Here is a 12,698-nt window from a genome sequence, read left to right as displayed (position 1 = left end):
TGATATGCAAAAGAAATAAAACTTCCCACAGGACTTGCATTGTTTTTACTTTTGCAGCATATGTATTTGCTTCCATGTTCCAATTTGATGTACATGATGGATATATGGATAGGAAATTATCCTAAATTTAGATGGATAACAATCTGAATGGTGTGAAAAAGTAAGGAAGTGAATGTTTGCATCTCTTTCTCAAGCATGCATTTACCTCCCAACATTGTGAGAATGACTAAATGATTGCTTCCCTTCAAACTCATGGAAATGTTGAACACCCTCCCCCACCCGCACCCAAAAAATAATAATAATAATTAATTTCCCCCTATGTTCCTAATCTCACTGTCCTTTCATGTGGCAACTTGCCTCCTCATAACCTCCCAAGTCAGATGCCTAGAAGTCATTTTTCAGCCTCAGCTTATTCAAAGGGCTACCATTCATGCAGGATAAGTGCAATAAACATAGTGGGTAGAAAGACAACTAGACTGGAGTCAAGGAACCTCTTCAGGGAAAAATGAAAAACAGAAGGTAAGGTGTAAAGAAAAATGCAACTAAACACCCCCCCTCAAAAAAAAAGGGGAAAAAAATCCTGTCTTATCTCCTAGGCACACACTCCAATTTGAACACTTGGGCATTATAACTATTAATTTCCCATTTATCGGAATAAAGAGAAACTACTGAGAGATTAAAAAGGATTCGAAGAAATTAAAAGAAGAGGGTAGCATCAAACTCAAAGTCAAGGCAATACGATTTTCGATACTGAATACTTTGCTTCTTGAACTGAAAGTGGGGTATCTACAAGAGAAATTATCACGACCCCTTCCTCTTAGTAAACAAAAAAGCCAGAGATTACTCCACCCAGCAAGATCAGCAAGATAGAACTACCGCTGATCAACTGTCTTTGCTTGCTGTTGAATTTGTTGGAGAAGAGCTGCCGCCAACTGCAATGTTGCCTGGAGACGTTTCTGAGGATCTGCTTCCGTCTCTTCTCTAGCTCCATTACTCTGCAATGGTTGATTCCCATGACATTCAGTTCCCCCAATCTGCTGCTCAGTACTTGTTAAACGAATTGTAGGAGCACTGGCTGTTGCCTGCAGTGACTGCCCTTGACCAATCTGTGAACTTGAAGGGCTAGAAGACGTGAGATTCCGTAAATTAGAGCTCTGTGATGATCGAACTGGAGCAGCCTGATTCATTAGGACTGTCTGTTTACCATCTTCACCTAGGGAGAAAGCAGGCACATTTCTAGATTCTTGCTTTTGTCCGAGAAGAGAGGACAACTGTGCAAGCTGTTCAGGCTGCAGTGATGGAATGGACATAGATGTAGATGGCTGAGATTTGGTCTCCAGTTGAGTGAACTTACTGCCACCGGATACAGGAATACCTGAAATTCCAGGTGAGAAATGACCCAAGCTTGACTCCTGCATAACCCTTAGCTTCATAGGATGATATTCCTGTGTGATGGAATCATCAGGTTGGACAACGGAGTTGCTGGATATCTGGGTAGGTATACTTTCGGCATCAGGATTTGGGTTCCGCAAATCGTGAGACCAGTTAGATGGAAACACAGGGTTGTGACACTGAAGTGGCTGATCATACCTGCTCTCACTCAGAGACTCAGGTAACAGTGCAGCTGAAGGAATGGGTCCGTGCAATAATGCAGATGAAGCTGGTCCAGCCATAACCCTCAAATAAGGGAAGTTTTCACCTGCTGCTTTCCTTGATGCAGAGAGAGAAGTTCCTGATGGAGTAGGCTCTGAAGATGAGTTCACATAGCTTTGACTTTGACCCCAGGCAGACGACCTAACATCAGGTGATGCTGATTTTGGATACGATAAATCATCATGTAATAATGAGAGCTTGGAATCCATGGTTTCAAGTGGATGATGGGGGGAACCAAAATTAGAATTGGGATACTGGAACCTCAAGATGACACCAGATATGCTCATTTTTCCAGGTACTTTCAGAACTTTCTCAGAGAAATCTGATGGTGGCACAAGAAACAAGGTGGTCTTCTCACCCAATTTAGCAACTGCCGCTCGCTGTTTCTCCCCCAAATAATGCATGAATTCATCATAGAATGCAATGTCGGCATCACTTTCTGGAACAAAGAAGACAACCCAAACGCTGGCTGCTTGATAAAAATGCTTCATAAGCATATCAAGACCTGTCCTCGCTGTGCAATTTAAAAACTCAGGCCTGTAACATGAAGTTGGCATCAAGAAGTGCTCAAAAAGAAAATATTAATACGAATGATGGAGAACCGGAAAAAGGAAAAAAGATAAAAGCAATCGATATTTTCAATTTCACATAGGGATGTAAACAAACTGAATTCAGAACAGGTACACTACTATCCAAATCCATTCCCGATCAGTAAATGTGCTCTCTGAATTTGATTAGATATTTAACTGATATTTCAATGTAATATCCAAATTTGAATCCAATAATATTCGACTAGTTTTTTTTGTAATTCATAAACAGTAAACAACAAATAACATAAATCGAAGCAGATATAACAATTTTCAGATTCATATCTGATTACCATCCAGCTACCAAAAGTGTATTAGAATTTGTATATGATATCCAATTATCTGGATAAATATCTGAAAAACAGATACGAATCCAAATCGAATCTGGATACCGACTATCCATAGAGGGCGGACCTCAGTGCAATGGTAAGGTTGCTCTGTTGTGACCTGGTGATCACCGGTTCGAGTCAGGAAACAGCCTCTTCTGCGAAGCAGGGATAAGACCATGTACATTATAACCCTCCCCAGACCCCAAAGTAGCAGTAGCCTCGCGCACTGGGGACGCCCTTCTTTATACTCGACTATCCATATACATCTATCGTTTCATGCATTTTATCAAGTGAAACACTCCCATACATGTGAGCAACTAAGTGGTTGGTTAGGCCCTATTACTAGATTCCATCACCAAATAAAACCTTCTTGTGTTCATATATGACATATGTCAGTACCACCATAATGGCAAAGAAAGTTGGAAGACAATTTAATTAATTAGCAAGATAGCCAGAAAGGATAGCCAGCAGGTGACTCTTTCTGACATGTTCAAATCACCTTAAACTTCCTCCAGGTAATTAGTCCCAAAAATATTCATTTTAACCATAAAAATAACCAAATTGAACCTAACAGCGAACACTTACAGCATGACGTCCATGACTTTCCCAACAGGAAAGCAGCGAGCACGGCAGACAGGGGTTCCTCCCTTCGCTATTGTCCCTTCCCACTTCCATTCTTTATTTAAAGGAGACTGACGCAACTCAGGACTTAATCTTTCCCATTTTACAGCATTAGGCAAAGAACCAGAACCTGCATCAAAGCTGTCAAAGGAGGATCTCCCATGATCATCTCCTTCCCCATGAGCGCGGATTAAGTTCATGGCACGATCAGGAATCCATTTATAATTCAATAGTCCAGACTCAAAGTTTTTATCGAAGGCCTCGCGATCTGGTAAATATGGGGACATCCTTGGTCCACCACGTGGTTTGTCTTGTTCTAAATCAGAAAAAGGATACTCTGGAAGCTCTTTCTCAGGAGGAAATGTCCCACTCTTTAATTTCTTAGCTTCTCGGAAGAGAAAAGCATCATCTGTCAAGTTCCAAGAATTTTCAAAAAGTGGACTTTTCAGAGAATGTCTGTCAGGAGAAAAATCATGACGGCGAGCACCCATAGCACCCCTGTCTCTTGCAGAACTGCTTCTATTACGTTCATACATATCTTCTGACGGTCCCAGTTTGGATCCTGGAGCTTGCGACCTCATCTGTTCAAAGGGACCTGCACCACCTGTCCATAAAGAACTGTTCCTACCAAGTCCAGTGACACCAGAATCTCCGGACTCCAAATTAGATATAAAATGTGGAGATCCCGTATGGGTTTCTCCAGTTGAACTCCCAAAATTTCTATCCAGTCGGAAACTCTCACTGGGTTGTTGTCCAGGGTGACTATTTGACTTGAAATGAGGAGATAAAGAAGTCAATGAATTCCTCCCACGCTCAGATGGGCCAGTATCACTCTTTGCAAAGCAGATACTTACACGTGGATTATTAAATAGTTTTCCCTGAAGAGCTTCTTTTGCTCTGCAAGCAGCTACTACACTCCTGAATCGCACAAAGGCATAGCTACGACCAGGAAACACAGTAACCTTCTCAATCTCACCAAATGGCATAAAGGCCCTTCTTATGATTATCTCATCTACATTCAGAAAAGCCGGAAATCCTATCCACAACACCTCACTTGGCTCTGCATTTTTATCCCCCATCCTAGATTTGTCAGGATATAATTGTTCAGGACTAGCATGACGTTTTCTTGAATCCCTCTCAAAGAATGGCATTGCACGATCAGCGGAGCGTTCTTCATCTCGATGCTTCTGGTGGTCCTCATAATGTGTGGATGTTAATGGTCTTTCCTGTAATTTACAGTCTCTTGGAGATAAGTGAAGAACCATTTATAAGCATATACAGGCTTAAAACTAAAATTCCGAGCACATAAAATAAAAGAATTGAACAGACTCACATTGTCATACAAGTTAGCAACCATGTCAAACCAAGAACATTATAGGATTGATCACAACCATAAAAAAGAAAGCTACAAGATCATGACTATATGTAGTGTGTGTGTGTGTGTGTGCGTTATTTGCCCCAGGCTGCCAAACAAGGGCAGCAACCTTTGCTCTTTTTTTTCAGATGAATAAATAATTCATTACCAAGCAGGAGAAGAATATACAAGAGGGGAAGAACAGGGGGTGGGGAACCAAGGGCGAATCAAAGGGGGAACAAACAAAAGCCTATATCTGGGTAGGGGGAACAACACAAAGGGATCAAATAGGGGGGGGGGATAAGATGGACATAGGGAGGCCCCATGAGACAACAATGAACCCATTCCTTGGGGTATCAAGGACTGAACGCTGACGAAGGCAGCCCATCTTGGAGGAGACATCAAAGAAGATGGCATTTCAAATATTGTCATAGGATCGAGATTTGGGAGTCCATCTTTGTAGATTTCGCTTCATCCAGAGGTGAGAAATTGTTCATAGAAGGCGAGCTTTCCAATCATGTCACAAATGTTGGAGCCGCGGTACGTCATGTCAACCGAGATCCATTCTGTACTCAGGGAAGGATACGTCTATGGGAGGGCCAGATGGATGCAAGCACCCTCTTCCAAATAGAAAGGGAGAAGGGGCAGGACAAAGGAGGTGGTTGGTGTCTTCAATGCCATTCCAGCAGAGGCAGCAGGAGGGGGAGACAAGAATATGACGGAGAAAAGAAAAGACTGTGTGGGAAGGCAGTTGGATAGAGCTCGCCAGACAATGAAACTGTGGTGAGGATGTGACATTTGAACCAAATAATGTTGTTCTAGTGAACGAGGTTACCCGGAGTGCGAATGTGATTCCAAGCAGAAGAGAATAAGCAGAAGCTGAGGGCAACCAAATGGTTTTGCCTTCTCTTACACGGTGGCTAGGAAGAATGGGGAGGAGAAAGGACCAAAGGTAAGCAAGGGGGGAGGGGAAGCAGGGGGAGAACAATCTCCAGAGGAGATGATGGAGGCCACAGGAGCAGATTTAGGGAGGCTGGAGGAGTAGATGGTCCCAGGAGAAATCAAGGAGAGGAGGATGTCAGATGGGTGCCAGAGGGAAGTGGAGAGCCCATTGCCAATGGAGCAAGAGATGACAGGGAGGGCAGCCAATATGGAGTTGAGAATGGAGTGCCAGATCGAGGAGGCATCTGGGGGAGAGGGGGGCAATCCATAAGGAATCCTTCTTGAGGTAAGAGTAGACCCAATCGACCCAGATGCTACGATGCTTGGAAGCAATCTTCCAGATGAGTTTGACGATGCCGACAGAGTTCACATCTTTGATCTTGCGCAGACCAAGACCTCCTACCAGCTTCCGCTTTGGGGAGACAAACACGATCCCAACTGAGAGAGCGGAGGAATTTGGAGTCAACACCTTTCTAGAGGAAGGAGCAAAGGATGGTGTCAATAAATTTGGAGGTAGCCGAAGGGAGGGAAAGACGTCAGACCAGTAGAGGTACATAGATTGAAGCACCGATTTGATGAGAACCAAGCAACCATCATAAGAGAGGAGCTTACGCTTCCAAAGCTGGAGCCTTTTTCTCAGTTCATCAAAGATGGGGGAATAGTGATGGGTAGAAATCCAAGAGAAGAAGAGGGGCAGACCAAGGTATTTGATGCGAAGGGAGAAGCCAGTGAGATCAAGGAGCCTGGCTTGACAAGTGGCAGGCAACCATCATAAGAGAGGAGCCTTGGAGAATATCATGACGTCATCCATAAAAGCAAGGTGGGTGAGCACGAGGGACTTGCACTTGGGAATCGGGGAGATAAGGTGTTGGTCCATGGAGGATTGAATGGAACGGGAGAGGACCTCAAGGGCAAGGGAGAAAAGGAGAGGGGAAAGAGGGCAATCTTGACGAATACTTACCGAAGCAAGGAAGTAACCAGCGGGGCTAATGCAGGAGTGGATTACAAAAAACTACCCCAGCAGTTTATAACCCCAAACAATACAAATAGGAGCAGGAAACAAAGAAATAAGATCATTAAATAAACCCCCCAGGATACAATACCAATGCAGGAGCAAAATTAGCCCAAAACCCAACCCGATAGGAGAGAGAAAGACCTGCTATAGAGCTAGAGAGAGAGAGGTGCGGCCAGGTCTGTAGGAGTCCGATTGAGCTGCACTCTTGGGCATAGATAGTCCCCAGTGAGGGTACAAAAACCCCAAAAGTTGAGAGGATTCTGACGGATGGTTGTGAAGTTACAAGCTTTCTTGATTTTCTGACCTATGAGAGAAAACTGAGAAGAACCTTCAAGAACAGCAGTTGAATGCTTCCAACAATGACTAGGTAAGGATTGTGGGATCCTTATGAGGCCTGGAATACCCTGATTGAAGACTTGGCTGAACAGAGTACAGAAGAGAGAAAGAGAGGAGCTTGATCTCTCTCCTATTCCCACTAGGATTGCTGATCGATTCTGATTTCTAGAGACTTTTATCAGAATCTAAATTATACCTCTTGAATGTTACAGCAAATAAAATAAAAAAGAAGAATAAAACATATGGGGGGTTGAGAAGGGTGAAAGAGAATAAAGGAAGTGGCTATTTCAGCCTGGGCTTCTCAGCCACAGCTATCTCAGCTGCTCTAAGCATTTAGTTGCAAACTTTTTTTCATAAATACAAACTTTCTTTCATTCAAATCTGCAATTATAAGTATATAGGCTCCTCTATTTATAGAGGGTAGAATAGCAATCAAACTGCTACTAGGAGCTAGTTTCCCAATAAGACTAGATACTCCTACTACAACTAGGAATTCAAAATAGGACTAGGACTTAACTTTATGACTCCAACATGGAGTAGGACTAACTAACTAACTAATAGTCCATATAGGACTTTACAACCGACCAATGGCCTAATGGGCCTTTATTGAATTAAATAGTAACTAACTAAATTAATGAATTAAATCTCGTTTTTCTACCTTCTACTCATATTTTAAGCCCATTAAAGTGGCCCATTTCAAAGAAAACTCATGGGATCAAAGGCTCAACACATATATAACACAACCCAAGGCTTATTTGCAATAAAATAAGCCTAAGTGACTTATCTACATCAGGGGCTGCCATTAACTAAGACAGAGGAGGGGGAGGAGATGCAAGAGTAAATCCAATGGACAAAGGAAGGAGGGAAAGACATCGGAAGCAAAACTTTGGATATCAAGTCCCACCAAATAGAATCAAAAGCCTTGTGGATGTCAATCTTAAGGAGAGCAGCGGAGGAGTGGGACTTGCGATCGAATCCTCTGACCACTTTATGGCAGAGAACGATGTTGTCCACAATACTTCTCCCAACAATGAAGGCGGATTGGTTCGGACTGACTAAGGAATCAATGACAAGCAGAATCTGGTTTACTACGATTTTGGCAATTAATTAGTATAGGAGATTGCAAATGGAAATCGGCTTGAAGTCTATCAGAGACAACTCCATCTTTTTTGGGGATGAGACAAAGGAAGGTGTGGTTAACAACACCTTTGATTTGTGAAGGGGAGAGGAAGAAACTCCGAATGGCATGGATAAGATCATTTCTAATGATAAGCCAACAGGAGGAGAAAAATCCCATACTGAAACCATATGGCCCATGTGCCTTATTGGATTATGGGAGAGGATAGCCGTAAGGATCTCATCATCAGAGGGGACGGCAGTGAGAGAGGGGAGGAGGTGGGCAAGAATGAATTTGTTAATGAGGTTGAGGGGAAGGGAAGGAGAAGGGGGATAGGGGGAAGGGTGGAAGAAGTTAGAGAAGTAGGAAGCGACTTTCGATTTGTTGTCCTCCGGCTTGAGAAGGCAGTCCCATTGGAGGAATTTAACTTCAGGATGGAGTTAAGATTGGTATGGGCTTTGAGGGATTTATGAAAGAAAGTAGAATTGGAGTCTCCAAGCTCGAGCCATTTGATTCTAGAAAAAAAAACTTTCCTCTTGGGCAAGGAGGGAAGAGAGGTCCATTAAAAGGCATTTCTCTTCATCCGCAAGGGAGGAATTGTAAGGGTCAAGCTGAAGCCTAGATTAAATGAGATTCAACTCGTCTCTACAGGAGGAGACATTGGAAGAGATATTGCCAAAGGTAAAAGCATTCTAGCTCTTCAAAGCGGATTTGACATTTCAAAGCTTTCTGCCAAAATTAAGAAGGGGAAGGGGGGAGGCAAAGATAGGGAGGATCCAGGAAGCTAGGACAACATGGGTGAAGTCCTAGTGGAGGGATCACATGTCGAAGAATTTGAAGGGCTTGGGGCCGAAGAGATGAGGGGATAAGCAAAGAGGGAGATGGGGAGTGATCAGAAATGCCAAGGAGATCAAAACTGGTGTGAAAGGAAGGGAAGGAGTGAAGCCAAGCCTCGTTCACAAGGACCCTAACTAATTTGCAAGCAATGTGCGCTTGGCCCGATCACCAATTGGTCCAAGTGAATTTGGACCTAAACCATCTGAGGTTGTTCATACCAATGTCATCGATGCAGTCATCAAAGGAATAAACAAATGGAATGTCTATCAAGTCTCCACCAAGCTTTTCATGGGAGAATTTGGTGACATTGAAATCTCCCGCTAAGCTCCAAGGAAGGGAGCCCGAGGAGGAGGCAAACGAATGGAGATCAGACCAAAGGGAAGTTCTATCAAGGGCCTGGTTGAGGGCATAAATGACAGAGGAGGCAGGGGGAGAGCCAACAGGGGAGGAAGTAGTGAGGTGGATGGCCTAAGGGGAGGAAGAGGAGATACAAACATGGAGGAGAGAGTTCCAAAGGATCCAAATACGACCATTAAGGGAATGATTGTAATTGGAAAGGACGTACCAGGAAGGGGCAACATAGCAACAACGTGGGAGGCATTAGGCTCAAGGACTCAAGTTTCAAGGAGGCAGCAGAGGGCAAAATGGGAGTCTTTAATGCGGGCTTGGATAGAGGTGTGCTTGAATGAGGAATTTAAGCCTCGCACATTCCAGATGGTCCAGGGGATCGGGCAACAAATGCTTGAGGGAGTAGGGGAGGCCTTGGAGAGGTGCGGAATAGGATTAGTCTTGGTCTTTCGATGATATTCCTTGAGAGGGGAGGGGGAGGAAGCAGCAGGTATGGAAGAGGAGCTGGACCCTTTGGAAGAAGAGATGGATCTGGTACAGGATGACAAAGCCTTCTTGCAGGTAGAGGCAGCAACTTTAGGAGGGGTCTTACTCAAGGGGCTGGACCTGGGGAGCAAGCCTGGCCGAGAAGATGGTTGGCCACCTATAAGGTCGAGGATCAAAGGGGGCAGGAGCATTCAATGGTGCACAGAGGCAGGCAGGAGGCCTAAGGCAGTATTAGGGTGCACAAGAGGGGCCTGTGCTGACCAAAGAGTTGGTGTCGTACCTTCCAAGGTAAGGGGATCAGGCTGAATGCCTGCAAAGAACAAGACAGGAGCAAAGCCCAGGGGGCGGTAGAGAGCAACAGGGCTGGAGGGTCACAGGTGGCTGGAAGACCAGCAAGACCATCTGTGATAGTGGCGGCAAGGTGCTCAGGGTGGGTCTGAGCTGACCAGGGAGTTGGGGTAGTACCTTCCAAGGTAAGGGGATCAAGCTAAGTGCCTGCAAGTAGCTAGGAGGGAGCAGGGACCAAAGGCGGTAGTGTGCAGCAGGGCTGGAGTGTCGCAGATGGTTGGAAGACCAGAAAGGCCGTCAGCAGCAGGTGTGGGCAGGTGGTGGGAGGGAGTGATGCATTGGGGCCAGAGGGACCGAAGGGGGAGTAAGGGACAGGGGGTGAGGGTAGGTGGATGGGAGGAGAGGGTTCAAATGGAAGGAGGAAGGTGATATGGTGGAGGTGTCCAAGGTGATGGAGGTAGGGGAAAGCGGAGAGGCGGCAGAGAGGGGGAAAGACGGGAGGGGCAAAACAGTCGGGCGAGGAAGAAGGCCTTCATTGGTGTTACGTATGGGCGGTTAGAGAGGTGGTTATGGGTTGGAAGAGGAGGTCGGTCGGCTGGGCGGGTCAAAGCACTGGGTAAGAGAAAGATGAGGTGGCAGGAGAGGGGCTGTTTGGATAAGAGGACAGAAGGGGCCGGTTTAGACAGGTAAAGGTCAAGTTCATAGAACAGGTAGATGAGGTGGAGAAGTAGGTGGGGTCCACAGAGGAAGGACCAGCAGAGGATAAAGAGGGGCAAAGGAGGGGAGTCTTAGAGAATGAGACGTGAACAAGAGGCAAACCTAAAGTGTCGGCCAAGCAAGAGGGGGCGGCAAACACAATCGTTTGAGGACAAGGACTTTCCGCAAGGCAATCGGGCAAGAGATCAGGCGTAAGGGGATGCAGAGGATCATCAGCATCTTCGTCAGAATCTGATGTTGACATGATGGAGAATTGGTTGAGACTCTCAGACAATGCATGGAGGTCACAAGGATCAGCCGATTGCGGTCTGGCGCCTCACGGTGATTGGTCATACGACTTCTTCGGCACCTGCAATGTTTGGAGGAAGGGGATCTTCTTCAATAGTTAGGGATTGAACGATGGCGTCTTCAGGTGGAGTCTCAAGAGAAACATTATAAGCCAAGGTCAGGGGCATAACACAGTTCTTGGGGGTGCTCGAACATCTTACAAATACTGCAGTGAGGAGCGATCCACTCATACACCACAGATTGAACAAAAGACAATCCCGAATCGTCCATGATGGTAACTTCAGAGGGGAGGGTATTTTCTGCAGATGCTTCAACATAAATTCTGGCAAAAGCCAGCCTGTCCATGAGCTTAGTTCAGTGATTGGAGAAAAGGGGTTTCCCAATGAGAGAGCCGACGATGCTGAGTCCCTAAGGGCACCAAAGTGGAGGGGGAGGATGGGAAGAGAAAGCCAGATGGGGATTTTCTTGAGGCCAACTTTTGCAAGGGTGGTATATTGGTCCCGGTGGTGAAAGAAAATGGTTTTTTCCCAACTCGCCAAGGACCACCTTCAAGAGCAGTGAGTTTATCAGATTCATCAGAGATGTTAAAAATAAAAAAGCTATTTTCCAGAAGGAAGATGGAGAGGGTACCGTGGAATCTCCACTGCTTAGAGAGAGAAGACTTAACAATGTGAAAAGGGGGTCGAGCACCCAGGAAGTGTCCCACAGTACAGTGCGCCATTTGTGGATTTCAGCCTCAAGCAGGCCCGATGGACAGAAGCCCACCTCTTGGTCGCGGAAGGTGGAGGGAGAGACAAAAAACAGAGAGAGTCCGGCTTTGGAAATGGGGTGGAGGAGGAGAAAAGAGAGGGGTTAGAGGATTTGACAACAGAGGACCACAGTTTGGGAGGAGGAGGAGGAGGAGGAGGAGGAGGAGGGGTTGGGAAGGCCAAAGGAGGGAGGAACTCTGGTGGTGGAGGCCATTGGAGGAATGTCGGACATGGGGGAGGAGTTAGGTCATGAGGGGGATCGGAGAGGTAAGGTTTTGAGGTGCTAAGTTAGATCATATGAGCCGAGTGATCATTTGGATGACCTTGGTGTTAATAGGCAACAGAATGGATTCAATCTCAGGTCTATGCTGGGACAACCACAGATTTTACCAACCGAGCATGGGGATATGTTCAGTTAATATTCTTTGGTTTATCACGTTGACTTCCATAAAAACTTTAACTCGGTTAATAAACATTACTCCCACAAGTGGGAAGTGTAAAGGCTACAAAGATAAAAGATGTAGCTGAACTTTCAACTAGACTTTTGACAACTAATAAAACTACCTAGTACTTACCACCACCGGTTACAGATATGGTTGAATGATATGGCCAAAATATGGATAAAATTATCATTCAGAGAAAATTTTCCAAAATAAACTAGAATTAGTCCAACTGGAATTTGAGTTCTGTCAATCAAGAAGTGAATAGACCTCAAGGATTTTATTTTTTTTGGGGGGGGGGAGGGGGGTTTTTTTTGCGGGGGGGGGGATCATGTAGCTGATTTTTCAAACTTGATTTTCATGAACTAATAAAACCATCTACCATGGTTTAGCAAGGTTGAACTACATGGCCAAAAATGTATAAACCATTGATTAGATTGACTAGTTCAGCATAAACTAGAATTTGACTGTACCAGCATGCACATGTGGTGGTTCAGGGTGAACTGGAAGAGAGGGAGAAATAGGAAACCATATCAATTCATTCGAGTTTTATCATCAATATTCACTCTTCTTTTTTTCTCTTTTTTTTTT

The 12,698-nt window shown here is 45.0% G+C and overlaps 1 protein-coding gene across 1 annotated transcript in view; it reads right to left on the bottom strand.

Moving 5' to 3' along the window:
* Positions 1 to 625: 625 nt before the first annotated feature.
* LOC122093457 (flowering time control protein FPA) overlaps positions 626 to 12,698 on the bottom strand; it is a 21,424-nt gene continuing 9,351 nt past the window's right edge. Inside the window, exons 3-4 of the mRNA XM_042663807.1 lie at positions 3,155 to 4,416; positions 626 to 2,190 (exon numbers count right to left, since the gene is read on the bottom strand). Of these exons, the coding sequence (XP_042519741.1) occupies positions 873 to 2,190; positions 3,155 to 4,416 (2,580 nt within the window). The 3' untranslated portion in view covers positions 626 to 872. The remainder of the gene's footprint in view (positions 2,191 to 3,154; positions 4,417 to 12,698) is intronic.

This window comes from Macadamia integrifolia, chromosome 11, assembly GCF_013358625.1.
Source record: "Macadamia integrifolia cultivar HAES 741 chromosome 11, SCU_Mint_v3, whole genome shotgun sequence".
Lineage (NCBI taxonomy): Eukaryota > Viridiplantae > Streptophyta > Magnoliopsida > Proteales > Proteaceae > Macadamia > Macadamia integrifolia.
The sequence above is the reverse complement of the archived record's forward strand: the minus strand, read 5'-3'. Positions and strand labels throughout refer to the sequence as shown.